Below are 27857 nucleotides of genomic sequence, written 5' to 3'. Positions count from 1 at the left end.
GCAAATTGAAATAACGGCAAGCTCCAGAAATCCATTTTTTGTTCCTTTTATGCTTCCACAATTGTTTATTGTTAAGACTACTGCAGTGTGTTCTACTTAGTGCTATCTTTTAAAATGGCCCAGAGATTTCAGGACTCTGTAGTTCATGGTCATGAGATTCAGAGATCTTATTATATTAATTTTAGGTCAACTTAATTGGCTTCCAAAAATATTTGAATTCCAATTTAAGTGTTGATAGTTGCTTTTCAAAACCTAAATGCCCAGTATACTTGAGGGATTGCCTTCACTGCTCCCCACACCTGAGAACTGTGGAGGCCTTCTGTGCTATTGCTCTATCAGTTATTGATATTAAGGGACTTTTTTGTTGTACCACCCATATGTGGAACTTGTTCTTGAGAAAATTGACTGGCAATAACTCTGACTGATGGTCCAGCAAGTATAGTCCTTCTTTGTGCTGAATGTGAGCCTGGAATTGCCTATTGCTGCTGTCTACATTTATGACTTTCAGCTATGTTTGCATTTTAATGTTTATTTTGTGCATTGTTTTTGTGAGATATGCAGTGTAAACCTAAGAAGAGTTATACCTTATTAAGTCAATTGAAGTCAAGGGTGTAATTATAGTAGAATTTATGTATTTGGGCTTGTTAATTATTAAGCCAATATGGTGCAGAGGTAGCGTATTGGACTATGATCTGGAAGATCTGGGTTTGAATTTCTACTCTGCAATGGAAGCTTGCCGGGTGATCTAGGGCCATTTACTCTCTCTGTCTAGCCTACCTCACAGGGTTGTTATCATGAGGATAAAATGGAGGAGGGAAAGAAAAATGTTGTAAGCCTCTTTAGGTCCCCATTGGGGAGAAAGATAATATAAATATATTGCATAAATAATTAATGGGAATATCCTAAGTAGGCTTTTTTTAGGTACTTACAGTAGGAAAATGACTAAAGAAACACAAATAAATAAATATCAAATACAGCATGAGATTTCTGAGTGGGTTTTAAGAAAGTCTAGTTTGCAGTGTGACAGATGCCGTTCTTGTCGGTGCTGAATTGTAATCAGATTTTTTAAAATTGTGTTTCCAGGCCATTTGAACTAACAATGCTTCCTTTACTTTAAACTAGCCTATATGCTTCCACATGGCAATAATTCTCTGATGAGTATCCATATGGGGATATACCATGTGTTTTCCCTCCTTTGCACCCACCATTTTACCTGCCTCTTGGCTCCATAGGCTTTTTGCTACCTTAAAAAAAATCAGTAGTGGCGCTATATTGCTATAGTTTAATGGTGCCGTAGTGGTATAGCTAGCGCACCATATTTCAAAGAGCCAGCAAAAAGCTCACCAGTGGAACAGGAGGGAATGGAGGGCATAAGTGGAAATGGCACCAGTGAGGAGGGAGGTTCAAAAAGCCAAACCTTCTCATCCTCACAGGGAGCAAATCTATTTTGACTATGATCTTTTTGGAAGGGCTGTCTTTAAAAACAGATTTTTGTACAAAGCAGGGGAGATCATGGAAGTGAACAGTTGAAGAATGATTGAGAGATGATGTTATGTGGATGCTCTAAATAAATCCAAACTTGCACTTGAGACCCAAAAAAGAGCAAAACATCCTTGAGGAAATGACTGTAGCCTCAGAGATGAGCCAGCTGTTTCCTGTCACATCTTGGTAGTGATGGTGGAAAGTGCCTTCAAGTCACAGCTGATTTTTGGCAACCCCTGTTGGGATTTTCAAGCCAAGAGAATAACAGATGCAATTTGCTATTGCCTGCCTCTGAATCGTGACCCTGATCTTTTTGGAGGCCTCCCGTCCTATTACTAACCAATGTCGACCCTGTTTAGCTTCCAAGATCAGATAAGATCTGGATAGCCTGGGCTATCCAGATGAGGGCAACATTTTGTTAGCAACTTCTATTTTGGGGACAGTTCAGTTTAATTTTATAGTCACAAATGGCTTTGTGATTTGCTTTGAAAAGAGTACATTTAATGACTCACCAACTAGGGCCGTTTCCACATGACTTACCAGCCTCCAGAGCGTTGCGCAAAACACGCGGAAGATAGTGTCTTCTTGCACAGAATTGCGCCAGGAAGATGCTATCATCCAGGAGTTTTCCGCGACATCGCATCTTCCTGGCGCAATTTCACGTGAGAAGATGCTATCTTCCGCGTGTTTTGTGCAACGCTCCGGAGGCTGGTAAGTCGTGTGAAAATGGCCTAGCTTTGAAAAAATTTCTAACCATACAGATTTGCAAGTTTATAGAGCAATTTTAATTTTTTGTCAGTTTGCAGTGATGATCTAACGCATAAGTTTAAAGGATTCACTGTAATGAATGAAGCTGAGAGGTATGAGGCCCTCAGACACTGCCGCTACATAGATGAAGTAATTAGAGATGCTCCATGGACACTTACACCTGAGTTTCTGGAAAAGCATAAGGTACCTTCTTTTCTTTTCTTTTTCTTTCTTTCTTTTTTTTTGGTAAGAAAAACAGTATTTTGCACAAATCTATACATGCAAACATACACACCTCCTGGTTATCTTTAACATAAGAGAGTGTTTACAATAAGTTCACTCTCTTGAGCTGTAATATCTGTGATCTGAAACACCTGCAGAAAATTGTGCTTTCTTCAATATAAGAGTGACACATCAAGTTGGATGGGCAGGTAAACACAAAGTGTTATTCCTTTTCTTGCACTTGTTTGATAAACTTTCTGTTATTTCATTGAACTTATGAGATCAACCATAATTAGCTGTCCCTTCACTAACACAGAAATGTTACTGTTGGTGGACACTGAACATTTTTGGACTATCTCCAGTTGAGCAGCTGCATTATATTTATAAGCAAGTACTTTTGGATAACACACAATTATCTTCACAAGATCCCTGGGATATGTGAAAATGATCATAGCCAATTTTGGGTATTTTTCTAGTACCACATGCACAGTTTCAGAATAGAATAAGTGAACCAAAGGTCTTGAATTTAACCAAAAGTTCATGTGTTGCAATTTGATCCCAACAGTTTAAAGTACCATTATTTAATACTTGAATAGTTATTCTTTTAAGTGCATTGATACTGGCAATTTAGCAAATTATGCCTTCAAAATAATAATAACCAAGAATTCAAGAAGATCCAACTTTATTTCCTTTCTTCTGTGCCTTTCAGATTGATTTTGTAGCTCATGATGATATTCCATATTCTTCTGCTGGGTCGGATGATGTGTATAAACACATAAAGGAAGCAGGTGAGGGCTATTTTTGTTTTCACTTTGTCTTTTTAGCCTTTCCTTAAGGATTGACCTAAGTATTTGCACATTGCCATCACTGCTGGTAGAGGTGATAAAAACTTTCTGGCAACAAACAGTTTACAGATTTATACCAATGTTGGTAGAAAATTTTTCTTCTTGAAGCCATGTTATGGTCCTGGGAGATTTTTAAATTTGTAATTTTAATGGCCTTCTTCTGTGTGTTCAGAATTAAGCATACTGCTTGAGTTGTTATTACTTCTTCATACATACTTACTGAATTGGAGGAGGAGGACAGGACCTGTAGCCCAAGTAGCATTAGAAAGCCCAGTCCCCGACAAGGTTCCTATGAGGTTTGCATAAGAAGGTGAATATCACAAGATTCAACAATTCCCATCTAAATCCAGCTATGTCAGGAGTCAGGACTCAGGAGAAATAACATTTTGCAGAATTTTTCCTTCTCTGAAACTCTTCAAAGTATCGGAACCCTCTTAGGGTCTATATTTACTACCCTAAGGCCAATATCATTGCATAAACTATTTAACAAATAGGTGACACACAGTTTTGACATAAAAATACTTCTTAAGATAGTGGAGCTATTAGGTCAGATTGTTTATAATGTGGTTTTCATTTATTAGCTCCTGGACTTTCAGCTTTAAGAATTTGGTTTTAAAATATGTATCCATGTGGTACAAAAAAGTTTCAGTATACTGGACTGGGCTCTTTTCTGCTAAGCTGCTCCCTTTTTCACTCAGCTGAAGGGAATCCTTGGATCCAGTTCATAATATATGTTTGCATGCATGCTTGTGTGTATATATGTTTGCCTAAAGTAACCAGATGCTGTACAAACATGAAAAAAATAAAAAAGCCCTACATTCAGGCTCATCATCTAAACTAGTAATATGAGGCAAAAACTGTACCTTCAAATCTAAGGATATGATCCTGTATAGGGTTGGTTACTTTTCTTTCTGTGACTAAAGTTGAATGACAGAAAGATAAAAGGTGATACTCTTCTCTTCATGAAGATGTGATTATGGGAAAAAACGACTCCTATTCATGATGTTGACTTCATGAACCATTTTAAAACCATTTTAAAAAATCAATATATCTAACTCTCAGTGTGGCCGAATCTGTGGATCCTTAAAAATCTGGAGATTAATTTCATGAACTGACTTAACAGATCCTTCTATGTCCTTCAGAAAACAAAACAAAACCCAGTTTTGCAGAAAGATCTTTTTTTAAAAAAATACAAGGGGAGGTTATCACACACACCCCGAATAATAGAAGTTGTGCTTGTAGGTTTAAGAAATAATTTTCCACTGTAGCTGTTGCTAGGCAACTGCAATAGTATTATCAGTTGAAGCCTTGGTTTCTGTCAGTAAAAGGTGTGGCGGGGCCCTTTCTGGAGCCTTTGAGGGAGGACTCATTGGGGTCAAGCCTACAAGCAACCCCAGGGAAATGCATAGTTTTTTTTTGAAAGTTTTTTTATTTTTCAATGTCTAACATACAAAACTACAATAACAGTAACTACAAAAGACTACAATAGCACAAGGGAAGGGAAAGAAGGGAGAAAAAAGAGAAGGGAAAGGAGGGGTGGAAAAAAGGGGAAGGTAACCTACAAACACTAAACACTACACTTCAATGCTTTCCCTTCATACTGCCATAATAAAAAAATAGCTTTATAAAGTAGTGATGGAGTGGTTGATCATACAAAATACAAATTACAATTCAAATTAAATCTTTTTCCCTCCCCTGGGCCTCGGGCGCAATTCTCTCTGAGCAGCTACAGCCGTAGCGCTCGTTGCCTCCCCCCTCCCTTCAGGCTTCGGATCCTCTTCTTTTTGCTTGGTGTCTGGCCCAAATTCTGGATTTTTATCCACAAAATCCCTTAGCTGATCTTCCGAATTAATCTTGTAAGCTTGATCTTTATAACTAAACCCGATTCCTTCCGGGAGTAGCCATTTGTACTTTATGTCCCGTTCCCTCAAAAGAGCTGCCAACTTCTTGTACTTAAATCTTCTCTTCCGAACTAAAAATGGAACGTCCTTCAATATCTTGACTTTATTTCCCAGAAAGTCTAACTCCGCATTGTATGAATTATATAGGATACTGTCCCGGACCCTCCTAGATGAAAACTCAATAACAATCTCACGAGGCAACTGCCGCTTCGGGAAATGCATAGTTTGATGACACCATGTCACATAGTGGAAGAAAGAGATATAGGGCCAAGCTACACATGACGAATGACACTTGAACAGCAAGTGTATTTCTCCCTGTTCACTTGCCCTCCACTCAATCCACTTGCCGTTCAAGTGTCATTCGTCATGTGTAGCTTGGCCCATAGAATGGTTGAAGCTCTATTTGGTTGAACTCCAAATTTGTTTCTTCTGATGTTTCAGTCTTCACTATAACAGCATATGACTATCTCCTTGATTTCATACTAATACTAAGCCTTTGTTAGTTTCTCTTCTGTGCATTTTAGTCCCAACATGCTATGGTCCTCTGAATTGTAAGGTAGTGAACTCTATTTCCTCCTAGGGAGAAAGAAAGCCTTTCTGTTGTCTTTATTGGGTTCAAAATTGAACCCAAGAGAACAAATTAAGCCTCCTGCAGAAACCTCTTTAACTTAACCTGTTACCAACACAATTAACTGTGTTGAAAAAGGAAGTAATTAAACCTTCCTCCCCCTGGCCTCGCAGAGAATACCATTCAAGCTATTGAGCTGAAGTTTGCCTTGTTAGGGAACTGAAGATTAAAAAGAAGCAAAATATCATTTGCCCTTTTGATTGCTATTGCCTTTGTTGCACACAATCTGTGTGCAATCACCTTCAAATCACCTTTGAATCACCTTCAAAGACGAGATTTTTTTTTTTTTGAAAAATTTTTATTGGGTTAGAATCCATTATTTCCACATTTACATTCAATTTTCCCCAATTTTTTCATCTCTAACCCCCTCCCTTTCCCCCCCTTTTTGTTGACCTCCAACAGCTTTCCAACCCTTTGTCCCCTTTCCCTTACTTTTATTAGCTTCCTCTATCTAAAACAAATATATATTCTCCATTATTCTAAGCAGTACATCCTTAACTATTTTTAACATTATATGCCCAAACTGTAAGCCTTTGTTTCCATCTTAGATAAACAATTTATCCCAATTTTTCAATTTCAGGTATTTCTATATATCATAAACCATATAGATCATACGTTCGTTTATATCAAACAATTTGACTTATTCTCTATATATATTACTCATTCTATCTTTTTATAATAGTTCTATATATCTCTCCTCACGTAGTCAATCAATTTGACCCATCTATATCTTCAGACATTCAGTTTGGTACAAAACTTGTCAGAAAAAAAAGAAAATATTGTTAGTTAATCGCTCCTTATATTTAGTCCTTATAATTAATTATTTTCTCTATGTTCTGTTTGTTAACCTATATATATCTATATATATGTCAATCTATTAATCTGACTGCTTATTAATTCACATTTATCTCTTCTCCCCCCGGTAAAGTCTCCCCCCTCTACTTCAATACTTCAGTAGTTCTCAAACTGCCACAGTTTTCCTCCCACCTCCCATTTCTTCTCCAGGTATTGTTTCAGCTTCTCCCAGTCTGTGTTGAACTGCCCTGAGTCCAGATCTCTCAATTTTCTTGTCATCTTGTCCATTTCAGCCATATACAGCAATTTGTAAGTCCAATCTTCAATAGTTGGCACTTCTTGTACTTTCTATTTTTGCGCATACAAAAGTCTAGCTGCTGCTGTCATATAAAATATCAACGTCCTGTGTTGGGCTGGAATTCCCTCCATTCCCAAGTTCAGTAGCAGGAGTTCTGGGTTCTTATTAATTTGAAATTGTAAAATTTCACTCATTTCTCTTATTATTTCCCCCCAGTACTGCCTGGCTACCTCACACGACCACCACATATGATAGAGGGAGCCCTCATGCTTCTTACATTTCCAGCATTTATTAGAAGTATTCAAATTCCCTAGCGCAATCTTCTTTGGTGTCATGTACCAACGATAGATCATTTTATAAATGTTCTCTTTGATATTAATACATGTCGTTGTCTTCATTGTAGTTTTCCACAAGTATTCCCATGCCTCCATTGTTATTTCTTTATTAAAGTTTATAGCCCATTTCACCATTTGTGTTTTAACTATCTCATCCTCGGTATACCACTTCAACAGTACTTGGTATACCTTGGATATTCTTTTCTTATCTTCTTTAAGAAGGGTCTGCTCTAGTTCCGAATTCTCTATTCGTATACCTCCCTTTACAGAGTCCGAATTATATAAGTCTCTGATCTGTCTATACTGGAACCAATCGTAGTTAGGTGATAGTTCCTCTTGTGTCTTTATTCTAAGTTTGGATGCTTCAGTTTTAGTTATTTCTTTATACGTTAAACATTGTTGTTCATTATCAACAGCTCTCGGGTCTATCACCTCATATGGAACCACCCACAAAGGGGTTCCTTCTTGTAGATAAATTCTGTACTTCTTCCAGATTATGTATAGACTTCTCCGAACAAAGTGATGCAGGAACATCGAGTTGACCTTTACTTTGTCATGCCATAAATATGCATGCCATCCAAATATTTTTTTATATCCCTCTAGGGCTAATAGTTTCTTGTTCTTTAATGTCATCCATTCTTTCAACCAAACTAGGCAGATTGCATCATGATAAAGTCTCAGATTGGGCAGTTGCATTCCGCCTCTTTCCTTTGCATCTTGTAAAACTTTCACTTTCACTCGAGGCTTCTTGCCTGCCCAAACAAAATCTGATATTTTCCTCTGCCATTTTTCAAATTGTTTGGAGTCTCTGATGATTGGTATTGTCTGTAGCAAAAACATTACTCTTGGTAACACATTCATCTTAACTGCTGCAATCCTGCCCAACCATGACAAATTCAATCTATTCCATTTAATCAAGTCTCTCTCTATCTGAGTCCATAGTTTTTCATAATTGTTTTTGAATAGATCTATGTTCTTTGCAGTTAATTCGACTCCCAAATATTTCACTTTGCTTGTTACTTCACAATCCGTTGTTTCCATTAACAATTGTTGTTTCTGCTTAGTCATATTTTTGCATAATATCTTTGACTTCTTTTTGTTAATGAAGAAACCTGCCAAGTCTCCAAACTCCTTGATCTTATCTATCACTCTTGGCATGTTCTCCAATGGGTCCTCTACAATTAACATTATGTCATCCGCAAATGCTCTGACCTTATATGAATAGTCCTTTATTTTTATTCCACGAATTTCATCATCTTGACGTATTTGTATCATCAGAATCTCCAATACTAAAATGAACAACAATGGAGATAACGGGCAACCTTGTCTTGTTCCTTTACTTATCGTCAATTTCTTGGTCAATTCATCATTCACCACAATTGCTGCAGTCTGGTCTCTATAAATTTCCTTAATTGCTCTGATGAATCTTTCTCCCAATTGTAGCTTTTCCATAGTGGCAAACATAAAGTCCCAGTTTAAATTGTCAAACGCTTTTTCAGCGTCAACAAAGAAGAAACCAACCTCTTTGTCACAACGCTTGTCATAATATTCAATAGCATTGATCACTGTCCTTAAGTTGTCTCTTATTTGTCTGTCTGGCAAAAAGCCTGCTTGTTCCTCCTCTATGACTTCCGAGAGCCACCCCTTCAATCTCTCCGCCAATATCTTCGCAAAAATTTTATAGTCATTGTTGAGTAGCGATATAGGTCTATAATTTTTCACATTAGTCAGGTCTTGGCCCTCTTTTGGGATCAATGATATATTCGCTTCACTCCAAGTTTCTGGAATCCTTTGATCCCTTAAAACCCCATTCATCACCTCTTTTAGGAATGGTGCCAGTTCATTAGCCATTGTCTTATAGAATTTAGCCGTAAGTCCATCTGGCCCTGGCGCCTTTCCTAGATTTGCAGATTGTATTGCCTTACTTATTTCCTCGTCAGTTACTTCACTATTCAACTTATTTCTCCAAGCTTCCGAGATTTCTGGAAGTTTGGTTTTCTCCAAATATGACGCTATTGATTCTTTGTTTACTTCTTTTTTATTATACAGCTTAGCGTAAAATTTATAAAAGGCTCTACTAATGGTAGCCTGCTCCAAATACGTTTTGTTATCTTCGCAAATTTTCTTTATTGCTCATTGCTGTTAGCTGTTCTTGAAGTATTTTAATTTCCTGGTATACCTTCTTTTTCCCTGGTTTCTTTTTTAGCTGTATTTCTTTGGCTTTTATTTTCTCCTCAATCTCTTGTCTTTTCTCCTCTTTCTTCTTTCTTGCTCTACCATTTAAGTCCATTAGTATGCCCCTTACAACCGCCTTGTAAGCATCCCAAACTTTATTGGTTGGTACTTCTTTATTCACGTTGTATTGTATAAAAAACTTTGTCTCTCTTCTCAGTATTTCCATATTCTCTCTTTCCTGTAACAAGTCCTCATTTATTCTCCATGCTTTCCTTTTTCTCTTTTTTCCAAATTTCCACATAATTGGGTTGTGATCTGAGCCTACCATAGGCATTATTTCTACCTCCTTAGTCCATAATGCTAAGTCTTTTGAGGCCCAGATCATATCAATTCTTGATAATGTAGAATGCCTTGCAGAATAAAAAGTAAATTGTCTGCTTTTAGGATATTCTCTCCTCCATACATCTTCAAGAGTCTCTTGTTGAATCAACTCAAAAAAAAGCTTTGGTAATAGTCCTCTTTTCTTTTGTGCTGTTGTAGTCTTTTTGTCTAGTTCCAAGTCTGTCACTCCATTGAAGTCTCCAGCAAGAATTATCTGGTCGTATGCAAGATCGTCTAAATGCTTCCTTAAATCCTCAAAGAAGCTTTCTTTTGCACCGTTAGGTGCATAAAGTCCGACTACCAACACTCTCTTTAAATTCCAAATACATTCCACTGCTACAAATCTAGCTTCCACATCTCTCATAACAAATTTTGGCTGTAGCTCCTCTTTTATGTACAACACCACTCCTCTTTTTTTCTTGTTGGAGGCCGCTACATATTCTTTGCCCAATTTTCCAGATTTTAAATATTTTACATCCTGCTTTCTGATATGGGTCTCTTGCAAACAAACAATGTCACATTTTTGTTTTAGTAGCCAGTGAAAAGTATTTTTCCTCTTATTCGGTGAGTTTAGTCCATTTACATTCCAAGATAATACTTTACACTCCATACTCATGATCTTGTTGGTAAGTCTTTTTCATTGTCCTTAATAAATCGCTCCATCTCTCGCTCAGATCTGATGCGTTTTTTGGCCCCTCCAAACTCAAAGGACACTCCTTCCGGTAACTCCCATCTGTACCTGATTTTCATGTGCTTCAAAATCTGAATTAGCACTTTATATTTTTTCCGGTCCAGTAACACTGATCTGGGCAGTTCCTTCATTATAATAATCGTCTTGCCATCAATCTCCAATGGATCTTGAAACTGTTTTGTCACAATCCTCTCTTTCATATTTCGTGTTGTAAACTGCACAATCACATCTCTTGGTAGTTTCCTCTGGGTTGCTATTCTCGAATTCACACGGTATGCCACATCTAGGATAGCCACAACTTCCTCCTCCTCCTTCCCCAGGTACTCAGCCAACACCTCAGTCATCTGTTCTTGCGCTGACTTTCCTTCCACTTCTGGCAAGCCACGAAAACGTAGCTGCTTCTCCATATGTTTAGTTTCTGCAACTGACATTCTCCCCTTCACCAATCTCATCTCTGTTTGTTGCGTGTCTGCTAAATTCTCCATCGCGTCTTCTACTGTTTTAACTCTCTGCTGCGTTCCTTGTAATTCACTTCGTATTGTTTCCATACCTTTTTTCACTTCTGACAGCTCCGATTTTACTGTCTGTGTAACCTCTTTAACCTCTTTTATCAGCTCCAATTTCGTGTCCTTAAGTTCTTTAATCATATCTAAAAGTTTTTTGTCCAGGTTTTTATCCAGGTTTTCTATTGCCGATTGCCACTCTTTTTTTGACATCGTGGGGCTTGCTTTAGCTCGCTCCCACGAATCCGCTCTCTTCCTTAACTCCGTGGCGTAAAATTTAACGTTTTTCTATTTTAAATGTCCCGGTCTTCTTATAGAAATTAAATTTTAAAGAGTCCAAAATGTCGGGCGTCTTTTCTCTATGGTTTCTCTATGATTTTGTAATCCAAGATGGCCTACTTCCTCTTCCGCTGAAGCCGCGACCCTTCCCCTTTCAAAAATGGCGATTCCCTACTTCCTGCCCTCCAGCAAGGGCCGCTTCTCTCCAGCCACTCTATTGTTATTACGCACTTCCTGTCTCCCGTCTTCCCACAGCAGATCTCGCGATGGTGTCTTTTTCTCACAGCTCCAAAGCCACAGGTATTCAAAACAATAGTCCCATTTCTTTAATAACTTCTTTAAACTTAGTCTCTTTTTAAATTCAATTCCTGCCGAGTCTTCCCCTCCTTTTCACTAGTCTGTTGCAGTTTAAAAATCTACTTTTTTTCCTCTCTGTTTTTATCAATCTGTCCCGTCTCAGAAGATAATGATCTTTACCTTCTCTTCACTTTTCTCGGGTTGTAATCGCTGTTTCGATTTTAAGTTCTCCTCTCAGCTTCTTCCCCCAATCGATGCTTGGGTATGTAGGTCTTATGCCAGCCGAATTGGCCCCAAAACTGCCGCAGAGATTATAGCCGACCCGTCGCAAGGTGGGACCTCAAGGATCGGGGGGAGACTCGTTGTGTAGAGCCCCCCCTCGTCCGAGATCTAGCTCACCCTAGGGTCTTGAGCGTTCTTTGCCTGCTCCCCGCCTGAGAGCAGTCGGCCGCGGGCTATTTTCACCCCGCCGGCCGGTTAAAACGGCAGTCCGGTCAGCTCCGCAAGTGGAGCTGCATTAGACCTCCATGGATCCCAAACAGGAAGTCCAAAGACGAGATTTTGATTGATGATTCAGTATAACTGTTCATCATCTTTTCCGTCCCTTACCTATATTTGTCAATCCTAATATCATAGCAACACTAGGAGTCACTGGGTAGTAGTTTTGTTAAATGTACGAAAAACTGCAGGAGTTTTCTTCAGTCTCTCAGAGGTGTAATGGAATCCCACAGTGTTTACTGCATAGTTTAAAAGGAGAATTCAGAGTTGAATTTACACATAAACTAAGTAAGCTATTGTTACAGCCTCAGATTATGAGCAGCCTCTACATTAAAAAATACTAAATTTCTATGTAATTGGTTAACAATACAAATTTTGGTCATTCTGTAAGGGCCTCAGATTTAGAGTGTTAGCATGACTTACTCCAGCCCTGAAGGAAACAGAATTCATGATACTGTGGAAAGTAGAACTTGAAGACACAGTCCAAAAATGTAAGGTACTGCTTTAGAGTGAATGTGGCCATAGCTTCAGAATATGTCATAACTATGTATTGAATTACCAACTGGTTTCAATATGTATTATTCAGACAAAAAGTAAGAACATAACTGATCATTTAGTAATATGCTGAAGCTCCTTCACCATAGGTAAGCCCCTCATTTTATCAGTAATATATCTTGTTCAAAGTTAAGAAAACTTAATACATTCAGTTTGGTATAGTGGTTAAGACCGCAGTAGAGTCCTGCGGAGAGTCGGGTTTGATTCCCCACTCCTCCACTTGAATCCAGCTGGGTGACCTTGGGCTAGTCAAGGTTCTCTGGAGCTCTCTCAGCCCCACCCACCTCACAGGATGTTTTGTTGTGGGGATAATAATGACATACTTTGTAAACCACTCTGAGTGGGCATTAAGTTGTCCTGAAGGGCGGTATATAAATCGAATGTTGTTATTGTTCATAATAATCCATATATTTATTCAAAGTTGCTTCACACAGTCTGTGTGTGTGCATGCTCGTGTGTGCACATGGGCATATGTGTGGTTACCAAGGCTACCTAAATTGACAGAGACAAACATCATGCTTTTCTGTCATTGGCTTGTAAAATAAGGCCCTGAACTGTGCTGAGCAGTTTATTCTGAGTCCTACGGCCTGTGAACTGTGAGAGAGCCATAATAATAAAAGATTTGAATTAAAAATCAGCCACAAGAACCAGATCATTCTGGAACAATGAAGTGTGTATGAAAGTTGGAGACTTTCTCAGAGCTCACTTTTCCCTCTCCGTTTTAATCAGGAATGTTTGTACCAACTCAGAGAACGGAAGGCATCTCAACTTCAGACATTATCACCAGAATCGTACGTGATTATGATGTGTATGCTCGTCGTAACCTTCAGAGAGGATATACTGCCAAGGAGCTGAATGTTAGCTTTATAAATGTAAGTGCATCAGTCCCCTCTTCTTTAGATTCAAAGCCTAGCCTGGATTAGAAGAACTGAGGGAGTGAACCAGATGGGAACAAGCTTCACATTCTATTTGACATTATTAATTTTAGAGCTCTTCAAAAGAAATCAGTGTCACACAATCTTGTGTCATTTCTACATTTCACCTGCTTCAAAGGTGATATTTTTGTTTGTATGAACACACAAAGAGGAGGGAAACACCATCATATATTAAGATCACATTTGTGACTATTTTACTAGGCACATACCTGTTTGTAACCCACCCATGGCTGCTGCAATTTCCCAGCATGTGGAAAAATCCAAATATGTACCACTATACATCTATGTAGGAAAAATATTGTGTGTGGAACAGTTTTTAGGTTCGGTAAACATTCCCTGGTTTCTATTAAGCCAACAATTGCCTTCATATTGAACCTCTCTGCAGTAGGTTTCCAATCATCTTTCTGCTTTGGGACACACAATAACTGAAGGCATTCCTTTTCCTTTAGCCTCTGAGGGCCAAACTGTATGACACTGGAGCACCATTGTTTAAATTCCAAATGTTTTATTTGGCCATGAAAAGTAACTGTTGGGTGGCTATCGATCAGAATCATGACACTGGAGATTTAGTTCTCCTTTCTTACCCATTCCTCAACACACAGTTTCCCCAATGGAAAATATTTGCCCTGTGTTGTTTTAAGCCCCAATAAGGAAAAGAGACTGATATATAATAATAATAATAACATTTGATTTATATACCACCATTCAAGACAACAATGCCTATTCAGAGTGGTTTACAAAGTGTATTATTATTATCTTCACGACAATCACCCTGTGAGGTGGATGGGGTTGAGAGAGCTCCGAGAAGCTGTGACTGACTCAAGGTTACCCAGCTGGCTACAAGCGGAGGAGTGGGGAATCGAACCCAGTTCTCCAGATTAGAATCCTGCCTCTCTTAACCACTACACTAAACTGGCTCTCATGTATTGTGTCTCTATTTTTCCCTATCAGAGGGCATTTTAAATTGAGGAAACAACACAGGTGAAACTAGGGATCCCATTCCTCCACTCCCACCATCACTTCCTTGGCTGGTGGGGAGAAAGGCGGAGAAAGGGCCTCCCAGGCATACTCCTGGGGGCTGGCACAAGAACATCACTGATGTCATCGCGCCATCCCAAGAGCACTCCTGCGCTTCACGGCAGACTGAATTGGGCCTCAAATGGGCCCATTTGGGGCCCAAATCAGCCCTCTCTGAAGCATGAGCGCTCCGCACCTTGCACAATGATGTCACTTCCTGGAAGTGATGTCATCGCACTGGTGCAGGACCTCACATGCATGAGGAGTGTTCCAAGAACAACATGAAAGCAAGCCCGAGGTCCCCTCTCCTGCTGGAAGGGTAAGGGGACCTTGCAACCGTAGGTGAAACTGTTAACTTCCTCCTTCCCCAGCACAATGACCACAATCCATACTGGAGGCCTAAATTTTAGGACCAGAATAATGCATCTGGGGTTCAGATCACAGAACTACAGTATCACATATAGTTTGGCCCTAAAGATCAACAGAAGAATGCCCTCTGCTCTGTAGGCACCCCACCCTTTCCTCTGAACACTCCAACTTCCAAGCAATAGATATCAGGACAGATTGGGGGAGGGGGTTACACAGACAGTGCATATTTTCTTTCCTAAATGCCACCTGCTTAGAAGTGGGGTGTAGGGTTGGGAGAAAGCATACAATGCCCACATTGGAACTGTTGTGGGCTGGGCCAGCCCAAGCAGAGTAGTCAAAGTTCAGTCCAAAGTCAGAGCACGAGTCCAAAGTCAGGGGTGAGTCCAAAGTCCAAGTCAGGAGGTCCGTAGGTCAGTTACCGGTAAGGTCAGGACAAGATACAGGCAGAAACAGGGCACAATCTGAAAGCTACAGGAGCAAGACAAGGTTCAAGGGAGTAGTTGCAGCAGGAGCAGAACTCCAACACATTGCTTCCACACCTCCTGGTCTTCTGTGGCTGGATTTTATCGTGAGGCTGGGCTTGCTGCCAGCTGCTTGGGAGCTATGCTGTGGTTACTCCTCATTACTATCCACAAGCAGCTGGCATCGACCCAGGACACCTGCGCTTCACCATCTCTCCTGTAGTCCTATACATTGCCTTTGTCTGTGGTGCTCTCTGGATGAAGCTGGAGGTTTGAAAGTCCTTGGCTGTGCTTCACCTGCAGTGTTGGAGCTGGAGGGTGTCAGTGCCTCTGCCTCAGCTGCTGGCTGTGGATGCTGATCTGCCAGCAGCTGTTCTTCCTGATCACTAGCATCTGCTGAGTCAAGGCTAGCTATACAAAGCTTCTCTCCTCCTGAGGAGTCAGGGCTGGCTACACGAGGCTCCTCGCCTCCTGAGGAGTCCTCAATATCACTGAGCCCCATTACGGGGGCACCCTCTCAATTGTTTATTACCTGCAATGTCTACAGCATCCAAGCCACAGCTACTATATCTTTTTTAGCTTCTTCCATCCCAAACTGTTCTTACTGCAGGCATTCTCTTAGACTTGGCAGCACCATTCCTAACCTGGGGAATACATTGTATCTGGGTTCAGTTAGTGTGGTAGCTTTCACATGTCCTTTAGGGATTTGACTGTCTTGTGTTTCCCTTTCAGCTTCCTTTTAACCATTTCTCTCATTTTGTAAAGTTCCCTGTTTTGAAAAAAATGTTACTGTTTTGGACTTTGGGGTAACTTTCCATTGAAAAGAATGCTGAACTTAATAGAATTGTGGTCAATGCTCCCAACTGGTGCAACAGCTTCTACATCTTTCACCAGGTCTTGAGCCCTGCTCAGAACCAAGTCACTATCCCTCTGGTTGGCTCTGTAACCAACTGTTCCAGTGCACAGGCATTTATGATGTCTAGGAATATTATCGAGGTCAGCCCCAAGGGATTGATCAGGTGGGTGATAGCACACCCTCACTTCTCAGTAACCCTTCAGATCCAGTAATTCCACCCATATTGCTTCTGTTGGGGATTTCATTCCCCTAATGTTTTCTATCTTATTTGGTTCTCTTTGATATACGACACAACACTTCCCTCGACACATCCCTCTCTGTCATGCCTGTAGAGCTTATTGTACCAAGGGATGACTGTACCCCATTGATTTTCCCATTCCCCAGATCTCTAAAACACCCAGTCTATCTAAATTGTCATTTAACACCTAGCACTCCAGCTCCTTCAACTTGGCTCAGAGGCGTCTAGTGTTGGCATATAGACACCTTTAAAGCATTCCCTCTCCAACACCCTTCACCTCCCTTGGTCCGTTTGTCTCTGCATGGCCCTCCTTTGCCATTCAACTTTCACTCCAAAGTTTTATTGTGCTCCTACCAATATTACCCTGAGTGTTTTCACTATCATCTTATTAGTCTGAGTTGTTCCAAAATGAAGCTCCCCAGTTCCTGTTAGCTTTCTCCCAGGATTAGTTTAAAAGCTGCTGTACCACTTTTTTGATATTCAGTATCAGCAGTGTCATTCCCTTTTTGTTCAAGCAAAGCATGTCTCTTTTGTACAGGTTTGACATGTCCCAGAAAATTCCCCAGAGCCTAACAAATCTAAAACCGTCTTCTCCCCACCACGTTCTCATTTACACATTGAGACCCCCTAATCTGTGCCTATCTAGCTGGCCCTGCTTATGGAACCAATAGCAATTGTGAAAATGCTGCCTCTGAGGTCCTGGCCTTTAACTTTCTGCCTAATAACCTAAATTTTTCCTCCTGGACCACACAGCTACATTTCCTAATTTCATTGGTGCCAGCATGCACCACAGTGGTTGACTCCTCCCCCAGCACTATTAATCTATCTAGACAGCATGTGATGGCCACAACCTTCACTCCAAGCAGACAAGTCACCATGTGGTCAAAATGCCTGTCACATACCCATGCTCTCTATATTCCTAACATGCACTACCAAAAGCCCACCTCCCCCCAACCCCACAGAGGTATCCTCCATATCAGACAAAATTGATCCCTCATCAAAGGAAGGAATCCAAATTCATGTCCCTCTCCAGCCAGATGCTGTCCAACCTTGAAACTCTCGATTTCTTTGATAGCAGAACAGCTGTCAGCACAGGAGTGGGACTGCTCAAGTGGGTCTCCAAAGGTCTCATCCACAAACCTCTCTCTCTCCCGCAGCTTCTCCAGATCAGCAACCCTAGTCTCAAAGGAACAATGTGTTTCCTGCAAACCAAAAGCACCATACACTGGGCACACATTCACAATAACAATGCATCTGAGAGTCCTTGCAAAATACTGTGGATAACCCCCACTCAGATTTCTACCTTCTCAACTGGTTTGGTTTTATAATGGTGTTTTAGGGTTGAAAGAGGGTGTTTACCTGCATCTGTGCAGATTTCTGTAGCAGGAAAGATAATGCAGTACACTGTTTCCCTTACTGATGTAGAACGTGTATGTCCTTTTTCAGGAAATTCAAACTAGAGAGATTCTCTCCTGCTTCTCGGCTTCTCTTGCTGAACTCCCAAGCTCAGCTCCCCTGCTAGAAGCCCTGTTTGAAAATACTGGATGCAAGGTCCAAAAAACCTGTGTGCTTTCTAACAGAGTCAAACCTGGGGGGGGAAAACCCTTCTGAACATGCTTGGTGTCAAATAATGGAAAAAATATTGTTGCTGTCATGCCTTGGTGGGATGTTTCCAACAAATCTTTGGCCTGGCACTGTTAGAGTACTGGGTCAAAGGGAACAACTAATTTTCCCTGACCACAGACTTCGCACAATGCAGAGGTGGTATGTGTGCCCCAAGCATCACTGTGCTTCCCAATTAATTTCCCTTTTTGTTAATCCTTCTAAATTAATTTCCTAACCTAATCTCCCTGAATGTTTAGCTGTACTTAATGTATCCTGACAAATGCATTTCCAACCCAAATTTCCCTCTTCAGTTCATTAATCCTTTCCAGACTCTCATTTTGTTCTGCATCCCTTCCACCCCCCCCCAAATCTTCATTTCCCCCTCTTCTCACTCATGCTTCCCAAGAGCTGTCCTTCACTCAGAGTTTCTCTACACGAGACACCTTGGCATGTGTTCGTCAAGTGCTGGGAGATGCAATGTTAGCCAGGAAGCATAGTTTTAAAAGACAGAGCCTGTGGAGATTGCTCCAGAGGGGACGGATTCTCTCACAGTCCTCTGCCGTCTCTGGTGTGCCGGAATATCTCTCCTTCTAGAGCCTTTGCCCTGCTGCCCTCGCTGCTTAAAACTTTGAATTAACTGAGCCTCAGCAGGGCAAAGGCGCCAGAAGGGAAGACAGTCTGGCATGCCAGAGGTGGTGGAGAGTGTGAGAGAATCCATCCCCTCCAGAGCAATCTCTGCCGGCACTGCCTTTTAAAACTACATTTCCCAGCAAACATTGTGTTTCTTAGCATGTGAGGAACATGTGTCAGAAGTCTTGTGTAGAGAGACTCCCAGTCTGTACAATAGTGGCCTGTTCTTCAATTCTATGCCCTCCATCTTACATGGATAGGAGAACAAAGCAAGCACAAAATTTTATTAATTATTAAAATATGTTTACCTACCTTTCTTGGTTCAAGGCAACTTACAATAATGATTGAAATATTACAAGTTAAAACCAGAATAAAGTAACTCCCAATCCCTTCCTCACCACTGAAAAGATGCCCTGCTTTTCATAGCGTAAAGACAACAAAACCCACTAGTCCAGGAGAGTCAGTAGAATCGGGAATTAAAGTCTCAATCGTAACAGAACACCCCCTGAGCAGAGCAATGGTAATACTGCCTGCCACCATTTTCCCCAAGTGGCTGTAGTCCAGAGACTGGGGAAAACAAGCCTCTGACTTTACCAGTGTTACCTGAAAGTCAGATGGGCTGAGCATCGAACAAAAAAATTACAAAGGTAGCCTGAGCATTGATTTAAATTGAAGCCAAGGATCGAAGAAACACCACACAGTTATGAAGAACATTTTGTTTGTTAATAATGTGCATCAAAAGCTTATATTATGGCAGGTGGGGTAAAACGATAGATAAGACAATAAAAATTTAACCCTATACTTGGGCTGATTCTAGACGGCCCTCTGCATTCCGAAACGTCGCGTGTCGTCGTGCGGAAAACACGAAATATCGCATTTTCTTGCGCGAGTTTTGTGCGAGGTCACGCAAAACTCACGCGAGAAAACGCGATATTTCGCGTTTTCCGTGCGACGACGCGCGACGTTTCAGAATGCAGAGAGCCATCTGGAATCAGCCTTGGTATAGTCATTTGCCATTCTAAACCATGTTGGCAACTTGTAGGGTAACAGCATTCTTGATGAGCATGAAGTTTCAAAGCCCAAGGGATGAAGTCAAAGCTGTATTCTGTAAGGGCCTCAAAGAGAACCCCAAAACAGAGGCAGACCAAGGGCTGAAGGTGGCACAGGCAAGAAGTTACTTTCCCCAACTGCCTACAACCTAAGGAGATCTCATTAACAAGTCAGTGTGCAGGAATGACGTGTTGACATTCCAAAGCTATGCCAGGTCCACATTGTAGTGCCATGAGCATCTTCCTCTGAGAAGCATAGCTGGGTTAGATAAGTCTAATTAGTTGGAATGTCCAGCCCTATTCACCTTGGAGGCCTCAATAACAATGCCCATGCTGCAACACTGTGGAGACATTCTCACACTGGCAACACTTACTCATACTCACACAAACAATGGTCAAGCAGGTCTGTTTCTTTACACAAAGCCCATCAAAAGCCCTTGCAAACAAGGAAGTCTCCTAAAGACTTCCAGCAAGGGAGCAGCCCTCACCTCTTCAGGAAGCCATTCCACAGAGTGGGAACCCCAAATGAAAAAGGCCCAGACTCAGGTTGATGCCAGTGATGCCACTCTAAGTTGGGGGGCGTGCCAATATGCCAGCCAACCCAGCCTGCCTTCAATATGCCATCCCTCCTGGCTCTTCCACTGAACAATCAGGGAAGCAGCAGTTTGATTTTCCATTGAGAGAACTTAGTAAACCCTTCTGCCGGGGGTTGCACAAGAAGTTAACAAACAAAACAAAAATGGCTCACTGTATTGCTATCTTAAAGGCAAAAAAAGGCAGTTGACAGACATTTTCCCCCAAAGACCAAGACTTTCTACTCATTTTGTAGAATGAGATGGTAGACTGAGAAGAACTGTGGGCTGTACCACTTTGGACTCTCAAATTTTTGAATTCTCACTCATGCAACCCCCACCCCCCAAAAAAAACATAAAACCCCAACCCTTCCTTGTATGTGGTAAATCAATATTACAGGAGTAGAGCTAAACTAAATCTTTTTTTCTTGATATGCTACATGTTTTTGTAGTTTGAGGTGACACCGTCTAGTATTCTATCCTCTCAGTTTCCTACTTCAATCTGCATAATGCATAAAATAGGATTGCTACCACGTATCTATTTGTTGTAATAAGATGAAGCAACACTATCTAATAAAACAGTTCTACTTCTCCCTTAGAACAATAGAGAAAACCATGGATAAATAAATATAATTTTTAAATATTATATATTATTCTTGGCAGTAGTCAGCAGTCCCGTGGTGTTTTCAGATTGCATACTGAATATTTAGAACTAATTTTAGTGCTATTCAGATTACTTCCTGACTAGGTAATCATTTTAGCACAATCAAGATCTTTTTCATGTTTTGTGACTTTTTTGTTTTTACTATTTTACCAGGAGAAGAAATACCGTTTTCAGAATCAGGTAGATAAAATGAAGGAAAAAGTGAAGAATGTTGAAGAAAAATCTAAAGAATTTGTGAATCGAGTGGAAGAAAAAAGTCATGATCTCATTCAGAAATGGGAAGAAAAATCCAGAGAATTTATTGGCAACTTCTTAGAGTTGTTTGGACCAGATGGAGCTTGGGTAAAACGTCACTATTCTATGAAATGTTTGATATACTTGTAATTTACTCCATCTCTGTTGGCAGCAGCAGAGCCTAGAGTCATGGTACACCAAGTACTTCTTTGCACTAGAAGTATTATAATTACAGTTGCATGGTGATTTATATTACATGCATTATGACTATGAATATTGGGGTCCAAATAAATGAGATGTTGGAAATCCACACTCAGATCTCCCATTTCTTTAAACTTTCTTAAACAGGACTTTGGATAAGAACTAGCATTGGGTGAAGTTTAAACCCTGTGCTCTTTTCCCAGTACTGAGCCCCCTGGAGGCCCTATACCTGGCTGTATCCACACAGTGAGGTTTCTCATTTTGCATTTACTGCACGCAGAGGCTTTCACATTGGCAAGGGACCTTCCACATGGGAGTTTTCTGTTCACCTTCCTCCACTGTTCCTCCATTTCTCCCCCCTGCTGCACCATTTTTTAAAAGCATTTAAAATCTCTCCAGTAGTACAGTGGAGAAAATGGCATTTGCAAGGGGCTGACAGAGAGATAATAGCTCATCTTCCCATGTAGATAATGCATGTCGACCGTACTATTCATACAGTAAGAGCGTACCAAGGATGGGGAAAATGTGATTGGAGCATGACTATAACACAACGTAGTATGGATGCTCCCAAAAAAGGTACTCCAGTTAGGAAGCTAAAGTGGATAAAAACATCTAAGTAGCCTTAGAAAAGAATACACATGGTAAAAGATAAGCTGTCATACTAGGGCAAATGGCATCATGTCCCATCTACCCTGATGACAGGATAAAACATGTTTGTTACTGAAATGAATACCAGGGATGAAATCTATGGCATTCTGCATATCACTGAGCCATGTCTCCTTCCAATCCCTTATCCAAAAGAAGAGTCCTGCTGGGTTGGAGCAGTAGTCCATCTGGTCTAGCATCCTATTTCATACAGTGGCCAACCAGATGCCCATGGAAAGCTTACAATGCAGGGTATGGAGTCCAAAACCTCTCTCTGCTTTTGACTCCTAGCACTGGTATTCAGAGGATTTCTGCTTCTGAACATGGTGTTTTCATATATTCATAATGGCTAATAGCCTTTGATGATGCTGTACTCCATGAATTTGTCTAATCTCCTTGTGGCAGACTACCCAGCAATGACTTGCCTGGCAGGGCACGACAAACCCTTGGGCCCGGCAGCAAGGCTTATGTGAGTGGGGCAGGGTGTGACCAGGAGCAGGAGGGTGTGGCCAAGGTAACCTCAGCAGCTTTGGGAGTCAGCCACAGGGATGCTCAGAAGGCACTGAGGCAGTGAATAAGCCTGGATGGGAGAACAGTGGCTGTCTGGGCCCAGGTGGTTTAAGGCGGGATATGGCTAAGGAGAGCAGGGCTGACTAAGAGCCAAGCTACAAGTGACGCCTGACACAGGTTGGACACTTGTCAGCTTCCCTCAAGTTTTGATGGGAAATGTATGCATCCTGGTCTTGCAGCTATAATGGAGAGCCAAGCTGTAAAGCCAGGATGCCTACATTTCCCGTCAAAACTTGAGGGAAGCTGACAAGTGTCCAACCTGTGTCAGGCGTCACTTGTAGCTTGGCTCTAAGGGGAGGGAACAGAGGAGGATTGAGCTAGCTCAAGGACCAGTTGTAGAACTGGGTTGATAAAAAGGGAGGGAGGGGAAATGGGAGGAGACTGGCTGGAGGAAGAGGGCATAGGAGCAGAATTTAAAAAGACAATCCAAGGCAGGAAAAGAAGGGGAAGGGAAGAGGCTGATTACAGCATCGTAGCATTTCTTCCATGAAATGCAGTGTAACTCTGAGGGGAGTGAAGTTAACTACACTTTCAGGTGCATGGATTAGTAAATAAAACAACCTGTGTAAGAAAGTAATTGACTGGGCTGGTGCTGTCAAGACTCTATTGTTGGTCTCTAAGGTGCCACTGGATTCAAATCCTGCTGTTCCCCTGCTCTCCCCGCCCCCTGCCCCCAGGGTGCTACATCCTTTTAAAAGTTTTTGTTATGGTAGTGGGGAATAGAGCAGAGCCTCTTTATCTTAAGGAACTGGTCAAAACTACAAAAAAAATTGTATGCTAAAGCAACACTATTTCAAACAAGTAATAATGATGGGCAAGTTCAATTTTACATATTTGGCCATATGTAAGTGTAAAGTGAGAAGAATTTTTCTTTCTTCTGAGCCTGAGAGTAACAGAGCAGGAAACTGGAAACAATTTTATATGAAGGCCTTTACAGAGCCAAGCCACATAAAATTATCTGGTGAAAAGTGAAATCAAAGCTGGTATTGTTTTGAAGAAAAAATTAATTATAGTAAAGCTCAGGTGTTCTGGGAGAAAAATGTCAATAACTGCAAAAAGTGAGTTTTTTATGATAACTTGCTATTAGTGTCAAAATTATTAACACTGATTTTTCATATCAAAAGTTGCTTTCAATGTTGACATTAGATGTACAGGGAATGTTCACTTCTCAAGTCAGAAATGTGTATCCATTAATATACTATTAACTATTTGTGAACTAATAGATTTGAAGCCCATATGTAATTTCTAACAGGTGGGGTAAGGGCTGCATTGCCCATTAAAAACAAGGCTAAAAATTTCTCAGTGTTCATTGGTGGAAAGCTCCAATTTGGATGGAGATTGTGGCATGCAGGGATAACACCCCTTCCATTATGTATTCACAAATTACCCTCCTAGAACTTGTATTTCCTACACTGTGGAAACATATAGGCACTGTCTTCATGGGGCAAATCACAGTTTCAGGGTGTCTTTTGAAGTCAAGAAGACTGCATGGGTGTGTGGGAGACCTAACCTTCCCATGCCCTATAGTCCTAATTCAAATTGGGCCCTCCTAAAGCTGCTATTTACAAATGGAAACTCACCTCTGTGGTTCATGTCCTAGAGCTAAGCTACAAGAGATGGTTGTTGTGGGTTTTCCGGGCTGTATTGCCGTGGTCTTGGCATTGTAGTTCCTGACGTTTCGCCAGCAGCTGTGGCTGGCATCTTCAGAGGTGTAGCACCAAAGGACAGAGATCTCTCAGACACTGAGAGATCTCTGTCTTTTGGTGCTACACCTCTGAAGATGCCAGCCACAGCTGCTGGCGAAAAGTCAGGAACTACAATGCCAAGACCACGGCAATACAGCCCGGAAAACCCACAACAACCATCGTTCTCCGGTTGTGAAAGCCTTCGACAATACATCTACAAGAGATGAATTACACGAGGAGGAGCGTGAAGGGAGTCACAATGTTAGCTGGGAAGCTGAGTTTTAAAAGAGATCAGAAGGCTTTGTCAATTTCCCCTCTCTACAGAGGCAGGGAGATGCTACTCAGAGGGTTTGTTAATTTCCTCTTTGCCTCTTAGAAGGGGGAGTGAAACTGACAGAGTCTTCCAGAGGCAAAGAGGAAGTTAACAAACCCTCTGAGCAGGGATCTCTCTGGCTCTGTAGAGAGGGGAAATTGACAAAGCCTTCTGAACTCTTTTAAAACTCAGCTTCCCGGCTAACATTGTGACTCCCTTCACATGCTCCTCCTCGTTTAATTCGTCTCTTGTAGCTTGGCTCCTAGTTACATCTAGATTAGATTTCTGCAATGCACTCTACATGGGGCTGCCCTTGAAAAGAGTTCAGAAAATTCATTTGATGCAGAATTCTGCAACCAGGATGTAGACTGGAGTGGGCTGTAGAGATCATGTCATTCCAGTCTTGACCCATCCCCAACATGGTACCTTTGGACAGCATTGTGCCTGCCAACACCTTTTCTGGTGCCTGCCAAATGTTTTTAGAAAGTGGGTTGGATTAGGTGAGACTTTTGCCAAGCATAGATTCTGATTGCCCATTGGAGATTTGATTGGCGATGCAGATTTTTAAAAACATTGCTTTGGCAGAAGCTGCTTCCACGTAGGATTGCCAGGTCCCTATAACCTCGGGGGGGGCATGACACTTACCTTGTGCCTTCTGTGTATTTGTTTTTACACACATGCTTGGCGTGCACATTCCCAGCATTTGTGTGATGATGTCACTGCCAGGAAGTAATGTCATCATGCCAGCCATGGTTGTACTCCCATGCTTCATGTGGGGATAATTCTGGCCCAGTTGGTGCCAAAATTGGCCCCAGCGCAGCATGGGAGCATGCCTGCAGCTGGTGTGATGTCACTTCAGGAAGTGACATTGTTGCACCCCACTGGAAGTGCATGTGGTGTGCGCTTTCAGAGATAGCCTGCTAGTGGCAGGTAGGGTTGCCAGGTCCCTTTATTCTCCCGCCAGGAGGGTACAGTCCCTGGCACTTACCTTGTGCTGGGCATGGCTGTGCATGCCATGGAACTGATGCGATGACATCATTTCTGGAAGTGATGTCACTGTGCCGGCCACATGAGTGCTCCCGTGGACCACACAGAGATGATTTGGCATGTTTTGGACCCAAATCAGCCCCAAATGAAGTGCGGGGACACTCCCAAGGCCAGCACAACAATGTCAATTCTGGAAGTGACGTTACCTCACCTATTGGGAGTGTGCACTTGGTGCACGTCCCTAAGGTGCTTGCTCGTGGTGGGCAAGCTCTGGGAGCTCACCCCCTCCTGCTGATCATTGGTTGATTGGCAGATGAGGGGGCAAATCCCAGGGAGTTTGCCCTCCACAGGCAGACACCTGGGAACCCTAGTGGCAGGTGATCTCCAGGGGGCTTGCCACCTCCTGCCAAATGCTTGCAATCTGCAGACAATGGGGCACATCCCCAGGAGATTGCCTGCCACTGACGGGCAACTGGAAAGCCTACTTCCATAGCACAAGGATATTCACTATGTGGCTGGCTCCACCTCTTGCAGCAGCCATTTTGTGGCAGCCATTTTGTTGCTGCGCCCGCCACACTGTTTCAGAATTCCAAATTTTCCTGCAAACTCAAAAGAGTTGGGCCCCCCGATTAAATAGTGTTTAGTTCTTATGATATCAGTAACGCAAATGTAAAAGTTGAAGTTGATTGAAAAAAATGGCTTTCTTCTATTTCTTATAAACAGCAGTCACATCATCATATATAAGTTTTCGAGATTTGAAGCTCCCTTCTGCAGATAACTTTGACTCTTTAAAGCTTATATGCTGAAAATTTTGTTCATTTGTAAAGTGCCACTGGGCTCAAAGCCTGCTGTTCTGCAGCTGACCGACACAGCAGCCTTACCTGAAACTAACATCACATGTTTAAGTATGGTATCTTGGTATCTCAATCTGCGATTTCCACTGATGACTTTTGCAACATATAGATCCATTCTGAATCACTGCTCTTCCAAGTTGACTGTTTTGCTCACTTGTTTCATTTTCCAGAAGCAGATGTTTCAAGAGAGAAGTGGCCGCATGCTCCAAGCTTTGTCTCCAAGGCAAAGTCCTACAAGCAGTCCAACGCGAGGACGATCCCCATCACGGTCTCCATCTCCCCCTTCTCCCTGGCTCTTCAGGAAAGCATCACCTCCTTCATCTCCAAAAGCTGCCTCAGCATCCATTAGCAGCATGAGTGAGGGAGATGAGGATGAAAAGTAAAAAAGAAAAAAGAAGAGACTCAAAATACAAAAATGGCCCTCTAATCTAGAAGTAAAGTGGGTGAAACAAGAAAAGCAATGCACTGGGTATTTCTGAAATGGGAAGGGGGTACCACATGGGCACTGAAGATCTCAGCTACAGCACAGGTACTTACAGAAGGGGGTGGGTGTGGTTTGCTGGACCAGCAGTGAACGATTAAAAGAATATGCAAAATATCTGAGTTCTTTACCAACAATTCTGAGAAATGTATTGTGTTGTTCCAGTTGTTTGCTGCTAAAGCTGCTGAAGAGTTATGTGGAGTCTTGCATAAAAGAGAATTGTACACTGTTTGAGAGGAAGCAAGCTGGTGCATAGAATTAAGTGACAATCCCTTTGCTAGACCAGATGTAACTACATTTGAACTCAATTGCATAACTGCTACAAACTGGACCTTTTCAGATCAAATGAGAACTATTACATGGAAGCAGCAAAAAGCTCCCTCATTGCAAGCAAAGGAAAGCAAGAAACCCCAAAATAAAACCATGCAAATGAAACTGAACTCTCTATCTTCCACAGTGGACACTCTTTGGATCTGACTGAGTTTGTTGAATGTTGCTTGTTGAGCAGGCTTTTGTATATGGCAAAGTTCCTTTAATGTAAATGCAATTTGTTCGGTCAATTCTTTTTATGTTTTGCTTGTGCCTCAGAAACTAACTTTTTTGGTCAGAGTTTCCTTTGGTTTTGCTTGAAAAGCTGTATGGCCAGAGAGCAGTATCCTAATTACTGTTTCTTACAATGGGGATCAGACCCTTTATTTTTATCCACACAATATCCAAGGTCTAGGCTATTTCTATTATAAGGTTTCATATCCACAAGTTGGCTTTTTAAAATTATTTCCACAGATGCATATTTATTTAAAGAAGAAATGCAAAAATAGATCATCTGCACCCATTATTTGGACATTCTTTGAGCCAACCA

The 27857-nt window shown here is 41.5% G+C and overlaps 1 protein-coding gene across 1 annotated transcript in view; it reads left to right on the top strand.

Moving 5' to 3' along the window:
• The window catches only part of PCYT1B (phosphate cytidylyltransferase 1B, choline), a 57605-nt gene extending 30203 nt beyond the window's left edge, over window positions 1–27402 (top strand). The window contains exons 4-8 of the mRNA XM_054974044.1: window positions 2282–2433; window positions 3161–3239; window positions 13362–13504; window positions 21182–21370; window positions 26688–27402. Of these exons, the coding sequence (XP_054830019.1) occupies window positions 2282–2433; window positions 3161–3239; window positions 13362–13504; window positions 21182–21370; window positions 26688–26900 (776 nt within the window). The 3' untranslated portion in view covers window positions 26901–27402. The remainder of the gene's footprint in view (window positions 1–2281; window positions 2434–3160; window positions 3240–13361; window positions 13505–21181; window positions 21371–26687) is intronic.
• The last annotated feature ends 455 nt before the right edge of the window (window positions 27403–27857 follow it).

Source organism: Eublepharis macularius, chromosome 3 (assembly GCF_028583425.1).
Source record: "Eublepharis macularius isolate TG4126 chromosome 3, MPM_Emac_v1.0, whole genome shotgun sequence".
NCBI lineage: Eukaryota > Metazoa > Chordata > Lepidosauria > Squamata > Eublepharidae > Eublepharis > Eublepharis macularius.
Note: the sequence above shows the minus strand (reverse complement) of the source record. Positions and strands in the feature narration are given on the sequence as shown.